Below are 21,796 nucleotides of genomic sequence, written 5' to 3'. Positions count from 1 at the left end.
ACTGGGACAAATAATGCTTTTTGCCTGTACATTTTATTTATTTATTTATTTAAGATTTCATTTATTTATTTGACAGAGAGAGACACAAGGAGAGGGAACACAAGCAGGGGGAGTGGGAGAGGGAAAAGCGGGCTTCTTGCAGAGCAGGGAGCCCGATGTGGAACTTGATCCCAGGACCCTGGGATCATGACCTGAGCCAATGGCAGATGCTTAATGACCGAGCCACCCAGGCGCCCTGCCTGTATGCTTTAAATGTATGTTAAAAACTACAGAATACTGGGGCTCCTGGGTGGCTCAGTGGGTTAAGCCTCTGCCTTCAGCTCAGGTCATGATCCTGGGGTCCTGGGATCGAGCCCCGCATTGGGCTCTCTGCTCAGTGGGGAGCCTGCTTCCCCCTGCCTCTCTGCCTACTTGTGATCTCTCTCTCTCTGTGTCAAATAAATAAATAAAATCTTTTAAAATTTTTTAAAAAATTACGGAATATTAGTCATGAGGTACGATGCTGCCACTGAAGAGGTCGAACTTTTAAATAAAACGTCCTGGAGGGTAGCCATCCACATAAGTGTACCTTATTTTATAAAAAATTAAGTGTAAGACATTTTAAGATTATGATTATACCAGCCTCTTCGGTGAATCAGTCAGGGATGTGAATATGTATAACACGAGAAAGTATGTCACAGGGAAGAGTCAGTCAACTATCTTATAGTTAATGTGGTCCTAAACAGAATTATGGAAACTTACTCGTTACTTACTTATAAGTGAGTTTGCTTCTGAAGTTTAGCCTGGCTGGGGGTTCCCAAACTATGTTAACAGCATAATTAGACTTAGATCCCTAAAGTAAAAGCCACATTTAATCTTTCAGAGTTTTGCTTATTTTTCTTTTTAATCTACAAAATGACAGGTCAGACCAGAGTCTGATTTAATGAGTCTCGATGGGGCCCAGACATTGGTATTTATTAAATGCCCACCAGGTAATTCTCATTGCAGCCAGGGTGGAGAACCATGAGCCTAGATGATTTCTAAAGTCCTTCCCTGGCACCTAAATGCCATGATTTCTATTATTTTATTTTATTTTTTAGGATTTTATTTATTTATTTGACAGAGACACAGCGAGAGAGGGAACACAAGCAGGGGGAATGGGAGAGGGAGAAGCAGGCTCCCCACTGAGCAGAGAGCCGAATGCGGGGCTCGATCCCAGGACCCTGGGATCATGACCTGAGCGAAGGCAGAGGCTTAATGACTGAGCCACCCAGGTGCCCCTGATTTCTATAATTTTAAAATTGAAATCAAAGTCCGTAAGTAAATCAGGTTCATCTCACAGAGCATTCTTGTTTAAAAACATCTTCCCAAATTCAGAGATCTCAGAAATCCTGAAATGAAACTTACTTCATAACTGACCCAGCCCCAGCCCCATGAGGCATTTTGGGCAGATGTTATGAATTTTGAAAATTTATGTTTGCCCTACATTTCAACATTCCTAAATGAGTTTTAAGGCAATTACCAAAAAACCCGAAAAATGATTTTTCACCTTTGAGAGTCAAGATGTGGTGAAAGTTTTTGATTTGGAAATCAGAAGGATCCAATGAAATGTTTATGGATTAAGATAGAGGAGAAATGAAGATATTGAATCTTTGCTGTTAGCTTGGGATGACAACTCCCTGTGCGTGAGTGTGTGTTCGCACATGAGCCTCTGCTGGGATCAGGGAGGGGCAGCTGATGTTGGGGGGTGGGGGGGAGTATCTCATAGACCCTGAAAGGACAGATGGTGGCAGACTACAGCCATGGGGCCAGCATGCTTCTAATTTCAAGGCAGTGTCCACCTAGGAGCCGTTCTTACTAAAGACTTCGTTCCCAGAACCATCAAGTTTTTAAAATGCCGTTCAGCTGGAGATGGTTTTTATTTTGTTGTTATAAAGCCCAGGCACTCACACTAAGGGCTCAAATAACCACATCCTTACTTGTCTACTCACAAGTGTATCTGAAGCAAAGAGGCTCTGAGACCTCTCCATGAATAAGTCAGGAAACAGATAGATCCAAGTTTGGTATTTAGATTAGAAATACCAGTGAAAAGAAGGAACGTTACCATCAGAAATGTGCATTTCTAAAGATTCATTTGAAAGTTTTGAAAAAAAGTAAAGCTCATGCCCTGGGGCTTCTGGGAGTATGTACAAAATACAATAATTAAATTAAGTCCAGCAGTTAAAATTCCTCATAAAAAGAAAAAGCTGGAACGCTTCCCAATGGGGAATGCTTGACTTAAAAGAAAGGTTTTACTCTGTGGCCTGGAGGTCAACAAACTGGGACTCTGTGGGAATGTATAAAATTTCTTAAAGGGTTCTTCGGTCTTTGTTTTGTTGAAAGAAAATAAAAGAGTAAAAAGGGACAAGTTTTGAAAATTCAAAAAAATGAAGGTGCAGTCCTAAAATCATCATGATTTTTATAAATGCAGCACCAGAGGCTATGAAAACATGCTCTTTTCTAAGTACTAATCTAACACATATGCTCTTTGAGAAGGAAGGAAAAAGACCAGTGGATCTGTTTGAACAAACCATTTTAAAATGTGCTCATTTCCAGAGGCTGTGCATACAAATTCATGGCCCATTCATTTGCAACTTATTTTGGAAGTAGTTACCTTAAATATTCTCATAAATATATTTCACAATTTAAAATTCCTTAGATAACACAAAGACTTATTGATTTCTTTTAAAGGTTTTTAGAAAGCAAAGTTGTAAAAACTTATTTTTTGGGGGGGTCACATCCTTAGTTGTCTAAAATGGAATGTTTATCATAATTTGAAAATATCTGTTTTTCTAAATAATCACTTACTGCTACCTCTCTGGTAACGTTCCCTCCCCACCCCCAAAAGGAATACAGTTACGAACACAATGGAAATAAAATTTTATGTCCTTGAACTTTGTTACTTGTAAGTATCATGAATTTCAGGCTGCATACTCAAACAATTTCTACTAAAACATAAAGAACCAGCAATACGGGATCCTCATCTTTACTGCTTAAATAGAATCTGAATGTTGCCTTTGCATTAGGACAGCATGGTCGAATGCAGGACATTAGGAGTAGCAGTTTTGGCAGCAATATTTAATTTGATGAATAATTAACAGCCTCACTGACATTTCTACTTTGATTCCCAAAGTACATTAGCTGTCCTGTGCACTCGGGCTCTCTGCAGTAAAATGGGCTAATAAACTTCCTGTGCCAAGTTCATAGTAAATGAAGGACTTTGGAGCATCCTGCAAGCAGCTCATGATTTAAGATGCTAGAATGACTTCCAAAACATGGACACAGAATTCGAAAAAAAAATTTTTTTACCCCATTTTGTTTGCTTTCCTACATTTCTTGGTTTTGCATTTGGAATGGCAAGGGGAAGGAGGAAAGTAAGACTCTAAGGAAAAGGGAAGCGGAAGCAGACTAGCAGCAGACACAGGGACTAGAGAGGAGAGATGGGACAGAGAATGAAGGCCACAGACAGGTGCTGAAGCAGGGAGGCTGGAGCCCAGAGGAGGCCCAGAGAGCCTAGTATAGCTCAGTGAGTGCGCGTCTGTCCTTGACGGCTACAGCCTACTCCTTCATCCCTCCACCGGGATTCCTTTCTTTAGACCATCCAAGACATTCACCAGCCATGCAGACCAGACCTCAGTGGGCAGTCCCGCAAAATGTTTGATCTAGGGGTGACCCAGGGCCTCCAGGAGCCAGGGGGCCATGCAGGCCTGCTTCAAGGTGGCATTTGCCTAGTGGTGGAGCTTCCTGACTGTGCCGTTGGTTAGTTGTTGAAGTTGCAATGAGCTCAAGTATCTTTGCTATGTCAGGCACTGTGTCTGAGGGAGGCCCTTATTGAAAAAGAGGCTTCAGGGGCGCCTGGGTGGCTCAGTGGGTTAAAGCCTCTGCCTTCGGCTCAGGTCATGATCCCAGAGTCCTGGGATGGAGCCCCACATCGGGCTCTCTGCTCCAGGGGGAGCCTGCTTCCTCCACTCTCTCTCTGCCTGCCTCTCTGCCTACTTGTGATCTCTGTCAAATAAATAAATAAAAATGTTAAAAAAAAAAAAAAGAAAGAAAAAGATGCTTCAGGGGCCCTTGGCTGGCTCTATCGGTGGAATGTATGACTCTTGATCTTGGGGTTGTGAGTTCAAGCCCCACATTGGGTGTGGAGCCTACCCAGCCCCCCCCCCCCAAAAAAAAGAAAAAGAGTTTCCAGCTACTTTCTCATTGTTTCAGAAAACTTCACTGGAGCTTCCTTAGTGGGGAACTTAATGTAAAACCAGAAATCTGAGGAGTTCTTGGATGTGGAGCTGTGCAGTTCGTGGTTTAATTTCGAGACATTTGTTGTAGGCTTGGTTTTGCCAGCTGTGTGACCTTGAGCAAGTCCATTGAACAGCCGATATTTGCACAACTCCAGGAAGCACGCTCACATTATTTTTTCTATGTGAACGGAGCTCCCTTCAGCCAGGAACCGGTACTGCATAATCTTGTGTCCTCTGCAAAATAAGGATGGTTGGACAGAATGGTAACATGAATTTGTAGTCAGAACAGCTCTATAGTGAGAGAAATTTCCATGGTCCAGGAATGGGTCTAGGAGGTTCTGAACAACAACAACAACAACAACAACAACAACAACAACAAAAGAGCCACAAGGTCCCCTGGAATGTGCCTGGCTGCTGGGAGTGTGCCGCCATACCCAGCATGTCCAGGGATCTGTCCCAAATGTTCTCCTGTGAGAACATATCCTTCACTGGCCAATAAAAGTGAACGAGAAAATGGGGTTCACTTGGTAGAAATTCACTTTCCAGCCAGACTTGCTGTGGGGAGAGGGGGGGTTGTTCCTGTCCTAAACTGCAGCACGGGTTTGGCACAGAGAAGGAAATTATTCGAGCTTTCCTAAATGCCTGCTGTGCACCAAACATGATGCTAGTACTTTCTAAAAAGTACCATATTTATTTATTTGTTTGTCTTTATTTAGTTGACATCCATTCCTTTATAAAGATTATTGTTTTAAATCGTGGTAAAATCTACACCTCCCCGGAGGCAGGCTGCCTTGAGAAGGTTGAGGCCCTGGGCAGCGGTCTGCAGCTGACGCAGATGCTGAAGGAGGAGCTGGCAGCTGGAGGCTGTCTGCTGACCTCACTGTCCCCCGCCTGGCCGGCCACGCGAGCAAGTGGGGACAGTCCAAGGGGCACCTGGGGGGGTGCATTTCCATGCCCACTGCCTCCTCATAGCAACTCTCCAAGTTAGGTACTATTATTCTAGTTGAAGAAGCTGATACTCAGAGACAAAATAACTTGTCTGAATGTAACAAAACCTGGTCATCAGAAAGCCAGGATTAGAACAGAAGTGTCTGATGGAGGAAGGACTGTTCCTGATTGGGATGAACATGCTTGTAGCGAACTCTTGCTGGGGGTGAGAGATGAGCAGGGCAGGGAGGTGGAGATGCATGGCATTGTCCAGTATTGAGGACAGCCACACTCTTTGGGGGACACACACACGTAATAGCAGCCCTCTGATCAGTGCCATGGAAGGACTGGGGGAGCGTCACCAAGGCGTCTGTGGGGGATCAGGGGAGACCTCACAGACGTGACCTTCAAGGTATGTCTTGAGAATGGTTAGTTTGTTGGGTGTGATGGAGAAGAAGGGGTTGCAGCTTATGCAAAGGCTTTGCAGAAGACGGCTGGGAGATGCAGCCCCTCGTAGCCCGGCTGCACGTGGCCAGAGCCCCTTGACAGAGGTGATGTGGCACTGGTGTGGTAATGCCCGTGGGGCTGCCGGTGGTGGGAGCTCCCTCAAGCCAGACTGGGAGACTGCATCGCAGAGTCTCTCCCCCTCGACCCCCCCTCCCCCAGAAGTTGCTGCATGAATTCCAGTCCCTGGAAATCCACTAGAGGAAACGGGTTTGCTCTTTTCCTCATTTGGGAGTTTGGGTTATTAACACAGTTTTCTCGGAGAATCTTAAGCCAGAAATTCATGTTAGTTTTTATGTTCTTTCTTCCATGGAGCTCAAAAGAGGCCATTAAAAAAGAAAAATAAGCCACATGCCTAGAGTGTGTAGTCTTCTGAAGAAACCCTCCACCACAAGGCCATCTGAAATGGAATGTTCATTTTATTCTTGATTCTTTTACTGTGTCTGAATAATGAAGGAAATCTATTAATTGTTTCAAAACAAAACAGAACCCAGCCAAACTAGCTATGTGGCATTATGTAGACAAAAAAAAAAAAAAAAAAAAAAAAAATCCAGTTTGTCACTGAATTTCTTCCCTTTAGCGAGGTATTTTAACATCACAGTACAGCGGGTGTTTGGTCTTCCTTGTTTTTCACACGATGGAGTTTTCAGTATTTCAACTCTCTCACAACATGTAATGAAGGGAATCTTGAAAATTCTTCCCAGGGCTTAGACTTATCTCTGGGACCACTCTTCCATAGGTTTACATGTTGCACACACAGTGGGAGAAATTGATTTTGACCAATGGAGAAGTCTAACAGAGTTACAGGACTCCCTCTAGGTCAGCAGGCACAGGTGATCCGAGGGTGAGTTTTCTATACTTTTCTGATAAATAGAAAGCTTTGTCTCTGACTCAGTGTTCAGCATTTAAACCAAAGGAACTTCCTTGGTTCCTGAATAAGAGCTCATACTGGAGAAAGGCACATCCGGTTGGCCAAATTCTGTCCTAAGCCGGAGCGCAGCTTTCCACTTCCCTGTGTATGGCTAAAGTGAGAATGGGACAAGACTGAGTGTTTTTGTTCCCTTAGTGAATCTGACAGGCTGTTTACAAACTGCCTTTACTCTTCAGACTTCAGGCAGGACTCCCGGCTTCAGGACTGCAGCTTGGCCCAGCTCCTAGAGACCAAAAGTGGAGGAAAGGAGATAAAATAGTGGCTGGTTTTCCAAGCATATGGTGTGTAGTTTTTCGAATGTTTTCAATTCTTAATCCGCACCTCTCTTGTTACTATCACTACTGTAGTCAATGGCACGTTTTGTTGCGGCATTTGGCATTATTTTACGCCTTTGCTCTTCCTTTGACTCCACACAAGAGCGTTTTAATTTTGAAAGAAAAGTGCATCCGGAACCAGTCCTGCGACTTTCATACTAGCTAGCTGTTTGGCACTGGGTCAGGCTCAACAGATGTTTGTTGAATGAATAAACGAATGAATGAATGGATCCTCTCAAAAAAGTTCAGAGACATCTTTACTTTCAGGAAAGTTTTCTTGTTTTTGTTTTGTTTTGTTTTTAAACTCGGGATTCTCACCTGTAGTATCCTCTATGGATTTGAGAGGGAGACTGGCAAAGTTGGTTTTGGCATCTTTGGAAGAAACTCAAGCAAAAAGCAATCTAAAATGGAATGCTCATTTTTCTCCTGGTTCTATACCGTTGTGAATATCCTGGGAAATCAACTCAATGACTGAAAGCAGGGGGACCCAAATCCTCCACAGGTCCCTCTGGCCAGGAATCCGGATTTGAGCCCGACAGACTAAGGGCGCATGGGGGTCTGGTCAAGATCTGGGCCCAGGAGATGCGCCAGTCGCTTGTAGGGTCCCTAGGGCTAGTTCTTGCGCCGGGCGCAGGTGCTGACTTCGGGGCTGGAGGGATATAGGGGCCGGTCGGTCCCCAGGACCCGCGCGAGGGCCCCGCGCAGGTGTCGGGCCTGTGCGCTGGGTGCGCCGGGGTGCTGGGGGCCTGGGAGACCGGAGAGAGACGTTATTGTTACACTGTAACGAGTCTGATTAACATGCTCCTGACACTTTCCCTTAGTTTCTCCGGCTCCTAGCAACAGCTCACAAAGGCGCGGGATTGTCCCGGACTCCGCGGGGACACGGGGCAGCCTTTGATCTGCCACCATTACAGCGGGGCTGCGCGACAGGCTCGCGGGCTCCGGACGGCCCGCGGCGGGCGGGCGGGCGGGCGGGCGAGCGGGGCCCGCAGTCCCGACCCACTGGGCTCCCCCGCTCCAAGCCGCGCCCCGCCGGGAAGGGACGGTGCGCCTCCGGAGGGCGCGCGCGGTGCCTCCCGGGCAGCCAGTCTCCGCGTCCAGGTGCCCTCGCGCGCCGCCCGCCGCCCCCGGTCCCCGGGAAGCTCGCGCGGCGGGGAACGCGGGCTCCGCGCGTCCCGGCTCCGCGGGCGCACGTCTTTCCGACGGGGCGCGCTGCCCGGGCTCGCCGAGCCCTTCCCGTCGGAAGAAGCCAACACCGAGCCGTTCACTTACAAACAAAAATTTAAAAAGGAAGGGAGCGCGCGACAAATCCCTCGTCTTTTACAAGACTTGTAAACACTTTTTTTCCCCCTTAAATAAAAATTCTGCAGGCTTCAGTCCGCTTAGCTGGAACGGGGTCGGATCGACAGCAAACGACCACAAAAGGCGCTAACCACGATTTCAGTTCTTCTCCACACATCTCGTTCTTTATGTCGTTGGCAATTCTTACAGACTCGGAAGGAAATATGCCGCCAAATAATTGCCGGAATGTAAACAAACTACCACCACCTACATCCACAATCGCCCCTCACAGGACAGCAAAAGCTGCCCGGGGCCGCGGCGCAAGCTTTTCAGGTACTAAGTTAGGTATTTAGAAAAGTTAATTTATTTGCCATTTTGTGCCCTCTATTCGCCCCACCTCCCCTGCCCCGGTTAAAAATAAAGCGCGTACAGTGTTAAAGTTTAAACATCTAAATGCTGAGCTCTGCTAATTACTTTCCTCCACTTTGCCCCTAAATCGCAATGTGAAAACCCCGCGGGGGAGGGGAGGGTCTCGGGGCTGGGTGGACAGTGTCCCCCAGCCTGGGGCATAAACTCCGCGGTGACAGACCGGTTCGGTGCCCCTCGCCGGCATTAATATGCACAAGTCCCTGCTGGTAATCTTATAACCTGTTTTGTACGATCAATTGCCTTCCAAGTACTAGAGGTCAAAATGAAAACAAAAACAGACTGACAGTTAGCTTTCCAAGAGGAACGGAAACCATAAAACCAAAATGTCCTTCAAATTAAAAAGCAGGTATTCTTTTTTTATCTGCTTAAGGCATCGTTAGAAAATATAACGTCTCCAGTGAAGGTCAGTTTCCCAAACGAGGGCAGGACTATTAGGGGTTAATGTATTAATGATAATGATAACAGGTATATTTTAGAAAGCGGGGGGGGGGGGGACCACTACAGGGTCTGTTCCATTTTCCCAACAAAATATGTCAAGCAATGAGCTACTTTCAAATTCAAATAGGAGGCGGTGAAGTCTTCTTGAGGAAGCTTTTCCCAGCCTGTCCCTGGAGGAGAGGACCTAAGGGCAGCCAGCGGTTCAATACTTGGAAGTCCGAAGGGAACTGCACCCAGATGCCCAGGAAATTCCCAACTTGTGCTCACAGACAGTGCCTGACTCCACTGGAGTTTCCCTTCACCCTTTCAATAAAACATGATCGTATTGATATAATCCTCTATACATTAAAATGAGGTTGTCACAGATTGTCATTAAGACCTCAGTAAAACAATGAAGACATTATTGGGCACCCCCCCTCCGGCAAGGTATTAGGGGAATAAAACACCACACGGGTCCTATTGAGATTAATGAAAAAATTATGCAAAAAAAAATCTCAATTTCATTTTCCCGCGACAGGGCTTTGCATACATAGTGTCAGTCCTGCCCTGCACCTGATGATTTATTAAACTAATCTACGGTGATCACCACGGATGTTCTCAACTCAATCTTGTCCTGGCTCATTTTCTAAGTAATTGTTTCTCATTAGTTCGGATAATGTTTTAATAGTGTTACCCATAATTTAGCCCCCAAGAATTAATAACAAGGGGGTGATATGGCGAAGCAGCTTGTGATAAGCTACACAAAATATAAACAGGTATGGTTTTTAATTAATCAGATGGCTGCGAGGTCCTCTTCTTGTAGTCCATTGCTAGCTGGAGGAATTCCCCAAGATCTCTGAACCTAACTAACTATACCTAACCTCTCTTCTGGGGCCCTTGTTTAGGGTTTCTGCTCAGAGTGTGACCAGGGCAAACTGGTCCAGATTTTTGGCTCTAGTGGGTCTTAGTCTCATGGTATTACCATAATTAGGAACACAGGGTTTTGAGGAAGATGATAAATGTGACTTTTGGGTGTCAGGTAAGGCTGTGGTGACCAGTCAGTCCCACATTGTAGGGGATCTAGGAACCCACTAGCTTGCTGGTGATGGGGGTGGGGAGTCCTAGCCATGTCCGGGCTCTCAGCACCACCCAGAGACCTTACTGAGGGGGCTGCTTTTCCTGAGGTCCCAGGGCTTTCCCCTGGCATCCGAGAGTCCCTCAGAGGGAGGGCTTGGCTCTCAGTGAGTCTCTGCCCTGAGGAGGTCCACCTGTAGCGTTTGGGGGCTGCCTGTGTAATGGGGGTGGAGAATATGTCTGCCCTTTCATCACGTTAGAGCCTTGACGGGTTATCTGTACCAACACACAAGGATGGGAAAGGGCAGTTGGGTTGAAGTGGGGGTGTAAGGGAAGTAAGAAGGAAGGCGTTTATTTTCTTCTTTATCACAGGTCCTGCGTAGGCTAGTTCTAAGACTCTGAAGAGGAGATGTGTGTATGGAGTAGGTCAGGGTAAGAGGAGGCCTCCCTCTGCTTCCTGCCTTCTGAGCCATCCCCGTGTCTGTGAGCTCTGCGCGGACAGGGCTGAACCAGGTCTGTGGATTCCCCTGGGGCACACCTGGCTGCAACACCAGTGGTGATGGGGGGTGCGGCTTCCCCTGTGGCTGCTGCCCGCTGCCCCTGACCGCAGGCCAGAAGCCCAGTTTGACTGGAGGCCAGACTGAGATGCCACCCTCCTCCTTCCAGCCACTCCACCCTCCTTTCCAGCTAACTCCAAGGTGAAGAGTGACAGTGCTCTCATGAGGGGCTGGAGAGAGGGGTGCACACTGGAGAGGAGACGCACCGCCCAAGGCAGGCCAGGACCCCAGCGGAGCACATCCCATCCCCTTTCAAGGGGATGATCTCCTTGAGGGATCCTCTCTTCGAAACAGCTTTACTAAGCCCGTTCAAGAGTTGTCGCCTCCGATCCCAGGCCTGGGATTATGAGTTGGTGTTTCAAGAATGTGATTCTCCGGAACCGTCCTGCCTGGTTCCAGTTCCTTCCGCCTTCCTGTCAGAACTGAAGCACCCCCTGCCTCAGGGCACTGAGTGGGTGCCCCCCCCCCCCAGGCAGGACGGTGTGTGGGCCTCTCTCACTCTGCTTGGGTTCCCAGGCGCCCTTCCTTTCGCATATGCTTCAGCTCTACTTCCCTCTCGGCTTCGTGTAGGAACTGGAAGAGGCCGGGGCAGAGGAGACCCCTGGCTGGGCCATACAGTAGGGGCCATGGAAGAAATAAACAAGGGTGTAGGAGGAGGTGAAAAATTAAAATAAAAAAAAACAACTGTTTTCTATTTACAAATTTAAATAAACAGAACAGCCTTCCCCGCGGTGTTTGTCTAAGAGTAGCAGCTTTGCTGCTGTGTAGGTCATGAAAAGGTTGGTGTAGAGTTTAAAACTTCCCATTCTGTTAATTTCTTAAAGAACAGTCGTCCAGAGTCTCAACACAAAAGCTCATGATTTAATGAGGAGCAGAAACAAAATCTCTGATTGTTGGTGTTTCAAATTTCATTGGCGTCCTCTGGCAAACACAAGTTGATCCTTTCCAGCTTCAATACCCTTTAGCCTTCGGTATAAGAGCACACGCTGAATAGGGAAGAATGGCTGGTGGTTATGTTTATTTACCCTTACTACAAGCTGGGTTAACCTCTTCAAAACAGCTTTACTAAGCCCGTTAACCACACCGCCCATACGACCTGCAGCAGCATCTCTAATGTGATGCAAATCTCGCAGGGGACCATATGCACCAGCTCTGCCGCATTGTGTCCTCTTAGAGGCTACAAGTTTATTGCTGAGGGGGCCCTGTCCCGGCCATACATTTACAGGGGGAAGTGGCCTCAATGGCAAAACAGTTAAATGGGGAAATTAAGGGAGAGAATGGATGGTCTTGTGTCTCTGCGCATTTTTTTTTTTTTTAATTGCTGGTGACTGTTCACCCAAAGCATTCACCCAGGATGAGGGCTTTCATAGTTCTCACCTCCTGGTTCAAATGGGTGGAGGTTTCATTTTGGAAGGTGGTTAAGAGCAATAGGTTTTGAAGATTTATTTTCAGAAGCTATCTGATACTTAACTTTTCTATGCCATCTCTCGTTTTATCAGATTTATACTGAAATAAACAGAACCCCGTCATTTAACCACTAGTTTCAAAGACTGGCCTTAAAATTATTTACAGTGTTGAGTAATGAACAATGTGGGAAACATCTAATGTGAGAAATGTGAAAGGAGCGCACATATTTGAGAAAGATCTGTTTCATTAAAGACCTAACATGCCCCCAGCCCATCTCTCTCCACTGTTTTTTCTCCCTGTGAAATCATAAGTGCATATTTGTAACACATTAATGAGCAATAAAGTCATAAGCTTGGAATCCAAAAGGAGGAAGTTCATTTTTAGAGGGATAACTGGCCAGTGAGATAACACACACACAAAAATTGTGATTAACATGAACTGTAAATGGGAGAAAGGTTCCAATCTGGCATACTAACAAGTTGCCTTGAATATTATGGTTTGTCTTTTAGAAACCCACTGTATATGTTCAGCCCACCTGATGAGAGCTTCATTTAACAGATCATTTTTCCTTGATGGATGTGGCAAGCGTAACAATGTTCTGGGCTTGCTTCAGTAATGGCATGTCGATCATACTCCCTTGGAAAGTAAAGGCTCCCTGGAAAACAGAGAATACAAACTTCCTGAAAGAATGTTCAGAAATTATAGGCTTCCTTTCTGTGCACGCTTGTACAACAAGAACATTTTAGATTCTACCTGAATTATACTGACTTTCCTACCCAACTTTTGAGAAAGCCAAAGTAAATTACAGGGGAAAGATTTCTTATTTCCTCCTAAAGAGGAAAAAAAAAAAAAAAAACCACCCTTCAGCATTTTAATGGAGGGGAAAAGCATCACGCAGAAGGTATTTGAAACCATTTGTTTAACTCTTGAAATCAAGCAGAAAACAACTACGGAAGGAAAATGCAAATATTTCCTTATATAGCTTTTAAAATATGGCACAGAGCTTTAAAAATAGCAATATGCTCTGGTAACCAATTGTTTGAAAAATAACTGTATGATCAGTTTAAAGGCAAAATGCTTCCTTCTTGTAACATAACTGAGGGGTAAGACTATCATGGGATGGGAAAATGTAAGGTAGGATTGTGGTCAATAAAAAGAGATTTCTCTGTTGGTATAGATGTGCAGAAGAGGACTAGAATGACAAGGGACAAGAGCCTGTGACAAAGAAGTCACAGGTCTGTTGAATGGCGAATCTGGGAAGAATTTCTGAGATCTCCTAGTTTATCCCCATTTTACAGATACATTTTCTTTTAAGCTTCTGCAAATACTTACTGAACATGTATGTGACCCGGGTCCTGTTCTAGATGAGGAAACTGAGGCCCAGAGTAGTTAAGTGATTTTCCAAGGTCATGTGACTTGAGACGTTAGAGCTGGAATTAATACTTGGATATCGGAACCTCAACCCTTTATCGATCGGAAATCCCCATGTTAAGGTAACAAGATAGTATCTTTTTTTTTTTTTTTTTAAGATTTTTACTTATTTATTTGACAGACAGAGATCACAAGTAGGGAGAGGCAGGCAGAGAAAGGTAGAAGAAGGCTCCCTGCTGAGTAGAGAGCCCGATGCGGGGCTCGATCCCAGGACCCCAGGATCATGACCTGAGCCGAAGGCAGAGGCCTTAACCTACTGAGCCACCCAGGCGCCCCTACAAGGTAGTATCTTTACTGCATCAGAGAAAGAAAAATTAACTGGACAGAAGGCAGTATGCCCAGAATCTTTAGTTAATGTCTGGTTATTTACATTCTTTTAATCACTTCTTTTTGCTGTTTACAATCATAGCTCTTCTTGCTTCTCCTTCCTTCCACCTGTTGGCAAGGATGCTGGTGCATGGGGGCACTCATAATCCTTGCTGATGGTCCATCTGCACATACTGCCGCTCATTTCTGATTTCACAAGTACCACCTCTCAACAGACAATGTTGTCATTACTCAAAAGTTCTGGGATGGGTCTCCTGATCTCTCTGAAAACCCTTGTCTCCCACAATTACAAGAGTTACACACCAGATGGAGATTTTAAAAAGGTGGCAGGGAATCCTTAGCAATGACTTCGGAATTTATTTTTCAATCAAGAGAGATTTAAAAGCCATTGGGATTAGAGTTTTCACCAGTGGGTACCTAACCTTCTTGGCCTTAGAACGATAAATCTGGTTCACATGAGTACTTGTGCCGGCCTAAAATCCTGTACCTGAAGTCATTTTCCAACACTCTCATTTTTACTATTTATAGTTCTAGACTGACTTTTGCCTAATTTCATTCAGCCCAGAGTGAATTTTGGGCATCTCTGTGACCATGATGAATTTTATGAATTCTGTTAGAAGTTCCAAGGATGTTCTGTGGGTTAGCATAACATGTGAAATCAGGGTGGGGGATTCACGCTGTTTTATAAGGCAATAGTCTAGTTTCTTATTGGAGTAAATGATGAAGACCAAAGGCCTCCTGGTTATCCGCCCACCAAGTGGATTATGGCCCTGTAAAACAGCACATCTGTCCTGCTAAGGTTTAAATAATAGGCTGGAGAGATGAAATTAGAATAGATGCACATGAAATCAAAACGATGCAGAGAGAATCAAAATGACGGCCTTGGGTTTATGCCACGTTTCCCAAATCTGCTTTGGGTTCCATGTGCGCATCAAAGATGCAAAATATTTCATGGAGATCACTTTTTCTTTTACCGCAGCAGATTTTGCTTCACTTCCTTCATTAAGCCTAAGCTGAGAAACAAAGTTCAGCATTTTGTTTGTCTCCTTCATCTCTGCAGATTGAGGATCTTAGTGTTATGAATTAGACCGCCTAAGAGGAATAGTCCTCCTGCTTTCACATATTGACCTGTAATATGGTTGGGGTTTTGAACGTAAAGATCTACATGTGAAATGTGAATGGGGTCTGTTGGTCAGGATCTGGAAAAATGCAGTCTGTCAGATGTTACTTGGATTTGCGGGGAGGGTTTCAAACAGTCCTTAATGAATGACTAGAGATAGGTTTCCATTTTACAGCCCAGTGCTTTCCTGAGAAATTGGCACACCATTTCAAAAAGTATAGAGAACCTTCATCAGCTTGAAGATTCAGACTATAATTTGGTTTAAAATGCCTTTAAATAGTAACTTATTCATAGTTAACTACCTTAACAACCAGGACTACAACAATAATAATAGCTATAATTTTTTGAGCAGTTGCTAGATCAGGGACTGAGCCAGAGACTTGACACGCTTTATTTCGTGTAATGCTCATAACAACACTGTGAAGTAGATACTATTATGCAACCCTATTAAAAATTTCTTTAAAGAAATTCTTTTTAGGACGCCTGGGTGGCTCAGTTGGTTAAGCGACTGCCTTCAGCTCAGGTTGTGATCCTGGAGTGCCAGGATCGGGTCCCACATCGGGCTCCCTGCTCGGTGGGGAGTCTGCTTCTCCCTCTGATCCTCTCCCCACTCATGCTCTCTCACTCCCTCTCAAGTAAATAAATAAAATCTTAAAAAAAAAAAAAAGAAATTCTTTTTAGTTGTGGCAAAAACACATAAAATTTATCACCTTATCAACCACTTTGAAATGTACACTTTAGTAATGTTACTATATTTGCATTGTTGTGCAACAGATCTCCAGAAATTTTTCACTCTGCAGAACTGAAACTCTGTACCCATTAAACAACTTAGTCCTAACCCCCTCTCTGGAAGCCCCTGGCACCCACCATTCTATTTTCTTTCTGTTAAGTTATGTATCTATCCCCATCTTATAACTGAGGGAACTGGGGCACAAAGAACTTAAGAAACTTACACATGCCTGCCCTGTAGCTACTGAGTATAGAACTGGGATAAAAGCTAGCTCTAGCTGATCCAAAGGGTGTGCTCCAGGCTTATACTCTAGGCTTATAGATTGAAAAGTGTATTTTGTTTTGCTTTTTTAAAGATTTTATTTATTTGACACACACACACACAGCAGGAGCAGGGGGAGAGGCCAAGGAAGAGGAGAAGCCCATTCCCCGCTGGGCACAGAGGCTGATGCAGGGCTCCATCCCAGGACCCTGGGATCATGACCTGAGCCGAAGGCAGACGCTTAACCAACTGAGCCACCCAGGCACCCCTAGATTGAAAACTGTTTTCTGAGTGGGTTTCCTGACCAATTGCATCAGAATCATCTGAGGGGGGTGGCGGGGGACGTAGCTTGTTAAAATGCATACAGGGCCCCATCCTATATGGTTTGGTGCAGAAGGCTAGGGGTAGAGTTGGAATCATCTCAGGATTCTAAAGCACATTCAGGTTGGAGCAGTTCTGTGTTTTAGCTCCCCTGCTTAGAAATAATAAGGTTGACTTTGATATGGATCCGACCTGATCCCTGCCCTCAAGGAGCAATGTGCTGGAGGAGACAGGAAAGAAAAGAAGCAGGTGCCATAAAATGCAACAACACAACAACAACAACAACAAAAGGCCAGCGTGATGAGCACAGAGAGATCCGAGGGTCTGAAATGAGTGTCCTCCTCTTCCACTCAGGATCATTTTTGCCAGCTCGCACTGTTCACGTGGATATGATGATCCTGGGTACCCAGCGCATATCGTGCATTCCCGGCCAGAGTTGCCATGGGGCTCTGGACACAATGGGCTCTTACTCAACAGTTACCTATTGAGTTATTTGTTGTAGTAAATCATGGGTCAATCACTTGGCATATTTTACGATACACAGGTTTAGGGTTTCAGACTTCTGGAAGGTAATACTATCTTAGCACACGTGTTACGCTAAGGGTATAACCCATCTTAGCATGCATGTTATCTGTATAGCAAAGAAACACGTCCTCTTAGGCTAGGGTTTTTCTAACGACTCACTTATTGCCCCGTTGGTAAGACAAGGATTGAGGTAACAGGAGTTCTGCCAGGCCTGGAAGTTCTTCGTAGGGGTGAATCTGACTTAGAGTTTAACAGCAAAAGTAATGATGTCGGTGGTGGCGGTGACAACAACAGTCATCACCCATAGGAAACATTTAGAGGAAATATTGATATATTTTGCATTTCTGGCACTTAATACTTGTGAATTTTTTCCTCTACTAAAAGGGTAATTTACTAGAAACACAAATTGATCTAATTCTTTCCCTACTCACTTCAGTTTCCAAATAAGGTCTCTGAGCACTCGGGGAGTTCTCTCTGGCGTTCCAGTAATGGTGGGGCTCTGCTGGCACAAATGATGACATCTGAGTAGAGCTGTCACAGCCCTTCTCTTGTAGGGTGACACTCTTCTTGTAGGACTCTGAGCCTAATGCCCAGGGAAATATTTGCCTCACAGCAGTTCCCGGTGAATTCCTCAAACTTTTGTCAGCACTGGCCATTACGAAATTTCTCTTCAGGATCTTGGTTGTGCCCTCTGTTTGCTCAAATCTTGTAGGCCCAGCATGGCCTGTGATGAGCTCTTCCTTACTCACAAAATCAGCCTCTCCTTCCTACTCCTCCGAAAGGGGGTAGGATGATACTCTACTGAGGTATCCTGATGGGACACCTTCATTCTTCTTTCTTTCCCATTTTTCATCCTATCACATGAGCCCTTGGACAGGCCCTAGGATAGCCCTCGGTCGCCGCATGATTTGGTTATGACATTCCTTTTAAGGATGTGAGTTTGGGTACCAGGCACCCACAGCTCAGTGGGGAGGTCTCTCGGAGAAACTGCTGGGACGCTGGCTGGGGAGTTGCACCTTCCTCACCGGGATCTTGTGATCTTTCTCAACACTGGATAGGATCATTCATTTGCTTAAACCAGGCTTTGGTTCCCTTTGGACTTAACAAAATCAAGTGCAAGGGGCGCCTGGGTGGCTCAGACGGTTAAGCCTCTGCCTTCAGTTCAGGTCATGATCCCAGGGTCCTGGGACTGAGCCCCGTGTTAGGTTCTCTGCTCCACGGAGATCCTGCTTCTCCCTCTGCCTGTAGCTTCCCCTGCTTGTGCTCTCTCTCTCCCTGTTAAATGAATAAACAAAATCTTAAAAAAAAAAAAAAATCAAGTGCAATCTCCTTAGCAGGGATCCCAGGCCTCCCCACGAAGAGACGAGACGCTTCCTGGGCTTTCAGCCTTGTCTCCTGCCAGTCCACCACAAGCACACCCACACCCACGCACACGCTTCTGTGCCTCTCCCATATGCTCTGTTCTCTGCTCTCAAGGACATTTCCCTGTCTGTCCTGTAAACTCCTCATCCTTCAAAATGTCAGATGTCAGGTCTATGAAGTGTTTGTTACTAGAATTCTCTGGTAGGGCTAATTTCTTCTTCCTCTTTTCTTTTCTTTCCCTTCCTCACCCCCTCCCTCCCTCCCTCTCTCTCTTACTTTCTTTCTTGTAAACTCTATGCCTAATATGGGGCTCGAACTTTCGACCCTGGGATCAAGAGTCACATGCTCAGGGTGCCTGGCTGGCTCAGTTGGTAGAGCATGCAACTTTTTTTTTTTTTTAATATTTTATATTTATTTGACAGGCAGAGATCACAAGCAGGCAGAGAGGAAGGCAGAGAGAGAGAGAGGTGGAGGCAGGCTCCCTGCTGAGCAGAGAGCCCGATGTGGGACTTGATCCCAGGACCCTGAGATCATGACCTGAGCTGAAGGCTGAAGCTTAACCCACTGAGCCACCCAGGCGCCCCGAGCATGCAACTTAATCTTGGGGTTGTGAGCTCAAGCCCCACATTAGGCATAGAGTTTACTTAAAAAAAAAAAAAAAAAAAAAAGAGTCACATGCTCTGCTGACTGAGCCAGACAGGCGCCCCCTTCTTCCTTTCTCTGTACAGGCTCCCATTACGGCCCTTGTCACACTGCCTTGTAATGATTTATTTACACTGCTGTCTTTCTCACTAAGCTGTGAGACTCTTGAGGAAGGGGCCATGTCTCATAGATCTTTGAATCCCCAGAATCCAGTACTCAAAATGTGGTTTGGAATGGAGCTTGGCTCTTTTGTGGGGCTCCAGTTGGGTGACTGAGGGGAGAGTGATATCAGAAGATGCTATCTGTCTTACCTATCTCGTCTCCTTCATCTGCAAGCATCTTCCCGTGCCACCTGATCTTTCCCTGCTCTGGTAATACTCACTGGTTGGTTGGCTAACACTAGCTGAGCCTCCAGCAGGACACAGGGACTTTCCCTAACAAATGTGATGCTGGGCAAGGGTCAAGTTAACTCATGTGAGTGACTTCACAGTTAAAGTGCAAGCGAGTCTGTCATATCTGTGGTACTGAAGGACTGAGGAGCTACAGAGAAACAGGGCCATCAAAATGGAGATGGTTTGGCCAGAGAAGGGCTTTGAGAAACAGTTACATTTAAAGTCAGGTTTAGAAGGTCAAAGATGCCAAAGGAACAAGAGAGGGGCGGGGGATACTGGGGACAACACATAGAGACATACCAGTGGGGTTGACTCTCTGTTCTGCAGGAGCCCTCCGTGCCTCTGGTCACCAGTGATTCAACAGATCCAGCTAAATGAAGGGTGACGGTATGAGATACCGCATCTGTCTATGTCTGAATGGGATTCTCTAGGATCTACAGAAAGGGAGCCTGATCCAGCCTTTATTAATATGGATGATTGCTGGTTCTGATACTCGGTAGCTGCTTGACTCTCCTTATGCAGGAATGACGTAGCTTCTGCTTGATGAAGCTGGACTGGAATCCCTCCGTTCTCGTTGCATGCCCTGGTGGACCCAGTGCTTGCTCCTTCCTGGATGCTTAGGGGAAGAGGTTGAACCATTTTCTTTTATTCTGGGCATTCTCCCTCTGTCTAAGGGTGCTCTGGGGATCCAACAATGGGAGAGCTAAGAGCTGGCCTGGTCCAGCTTTGCTTCTGAGCGGGACTGTCATACGTGGGTTGACATGGGCTCGAGGGGGAGAGGGCTGAAGGTAGGGGAAGGATGTTCATTCTCCCTTGAGGAGGAAATACAGATTCCCTCAGCAACTACAGCCTAGGCTCTAGTCACTATAGACCTTGGTAAGGCCCGGAATATTTATTTCCAAACTGAAAGTTGGAGAGGTGCAATCTTATTAGGAAGACCCACTGCCCAAAAAAGAGATTCATCTAATAGTACTTTATGATTTTACAAAACATTTCAAAAATGTTTTCTCACCTGCAGGAGGCAGGGCATGGAAATTTCTGTTTTACAGATGGAAGAACTGAACTTCAGATTTCATTAACGTTTTTAAAGGAACTTATGGGAAGGATAGGACTAGAATCTAAGGTTTATCACCCCAAATCCCACACTCTTCTCCCTATTTGGTGTACTCCAAAGTATGACTGGTAACCATGCTACCTGAGATGGTTACAGAAAAATATTTAAATATAAAATTTGGGGGCTCTTGGGGGGGCTCAGTGGGTTAAGCATCTGCCTTCAGCTCAGGTCACAATCCCAGGTCCTGGGATCGAGCCCTGCATCGGGCTCCTTGCTCCATGGGGAGCCTGCTTCTCCCTCTCCCACTCCCCCTGCTTGTGTTCCTTCTCTCTCTGTCAAATAAATAAATAAAATCTTAAAAAGAAGTAAAAGGGCTACCTTGCTGTTAAAAAAAGAGAACATTTCTGAAGACTTGGGAAATAGAGAATGCATTTTTCTTGTTTTAACACTTAGGTTGTAGTGATAATTCGAGAGGTATTTTAATAATATTTTGAATTAAAATTTAATAGCCAATTACTGCTGTGGCCAGAGGATTTCAAATGCTAATGTAGCTCTACATGAATTTCTACAAGTTCAACTGAAGCCATTTCATATGGTCGGCAATTCACTTTGGGCTGATGTGTCATTACTACGAGCACTGAAATTCTGACAGATGACGTTCCATGGCCTTTGATGGAAAAGCCTTTTAAATGATTCCTAAGAATGTAATAGTTAGAATATCTGAATGGGGGTTAGTTTTGTACCAGACTGGGGAAAGCGGTGACAACTCAGGCCTCTTGAACTGTTTGTGAAGGCCCCTCAGCCCCTGCCTCAGAAGGGGTGTAGGGTGTGGGGAATCCTGCAGCCTGTCAGATTTATTTTCCAATTTCTGAAAGGTGAAAGAGCCTGGAGAAGCTCCCTTCTTATCCTTCCCATCTTTTCCCCTGTAGTTCTCGGACTATAAAAACTCAAAGCACAGAACCATCAATGGGGGTATGAAAGGCAGGGCCCTGGTTGGGGCAGTTCCACTGGCCAAGTCCGTAGCGGCCTAAGAGGACACCAAGGATCACCTGTCCAAGCAGCCCCTCTGTGACTTTCCACCCAACAGAAATAGGCAACTCGCTAGGATGGGCATTCTGAGGTCTTCTGTAGCTTGCGGCTGAAACAAAGAGAAAGGGTCTTGCTTCTCCGGGTTTTTCCATTTAAGGCACCTTGATGCAGAGGTTAGGAATATGGGCTCTAGAGGTCTTCCCCATCAAAGGCCACAGAACGTCATCTATCAGAATTTCAGTGCCTGTACTAATGCCACAGCAGCCCAAGGTGAGCTGTTGACCATGTGGAATGGCTTACCTCCTTGAATCCAAGCTCTGCTTTTTCCTAGTATGGGTGATCCCCAGAAAACAATGTTATACTTCCCTGAACCTCAGTTTCCTCACCTGTAAAATGGGGATGAAAATACCTCCCTTACAGAATTGTTGTGAGAATTAAATAAAAGAATGCATTCAATGGCCTGTCACAGAACAGGCTCTCAGTCCATGGGGAGTTGCAACTGCTA

General features: G+C 45.6%; 1 protein-coding gene across 4 annotated transcripts in view; it reads right to left on the bottom strand.

Moving 5' to 3' along the window:
• Nucleotides 1-2,333: 2,333 nt before the first annotated feature.
• LOC116862801 (citramalyl-CoA lyase, mitochondrial) overlaps nucleotides 2,334-21,796 on the bottom strand; it is a 68,920-nt gene continuing 49,457 nt past the window's right edge. Inside the window, exons 7-9 of one of the 4 annotated variants that reach the window (XM_032850215.1) lie at nucleotides 12,633-12,752; nucleotides 2,453-2,458; nucleotides 2,334-2,344 (exon numbers count right to left, since the gene is read on the bottom strand). In XM_032850215.1, the coding sequence (XP_032706106.1) occupies nucleotides 12,657-12,752 (96 nt within the window). In that variant the 3' untranslated portion in view covers nucleotides 2,334-2,344; nucleotides 2,453-2,458; nucleotides 12,633-12,656. Of the gene's footprint in view, nucleotides 2,345-2,452; nucleotides 2,459-6,226; nucleotides 6,842-11,529; nucleotides 12,753-21,796 lie in introns of those variants that run through there. The other 3 variants (XM_032850214.1, XM_032850213.1, XM_032850217.1) reach the window with 3 other exon arrangements.

Source organism: Lontra canadensis, unplaced genomic scaffold (genome assembly GCF_010015895.1).
Source record: "Lontra canadensis isolate GAN:19392208 unplaced genomic scaffold, GSC_riverotter_1.0 scaffold334, whole genome shotgun sequence".
Classification (NCBI taxonomy): domain Eukaryota; kingdom Metazoa; phylum Chordata; class Mammalia; order Carnivora; family Mustelidae; genus Lontra; species Lontra canadensis.
The sequence above is the reverse complement of the archived record's forward strand: the minus strand, read 5'-3'. Positions and strand labels throughout refer to the sequence as shown.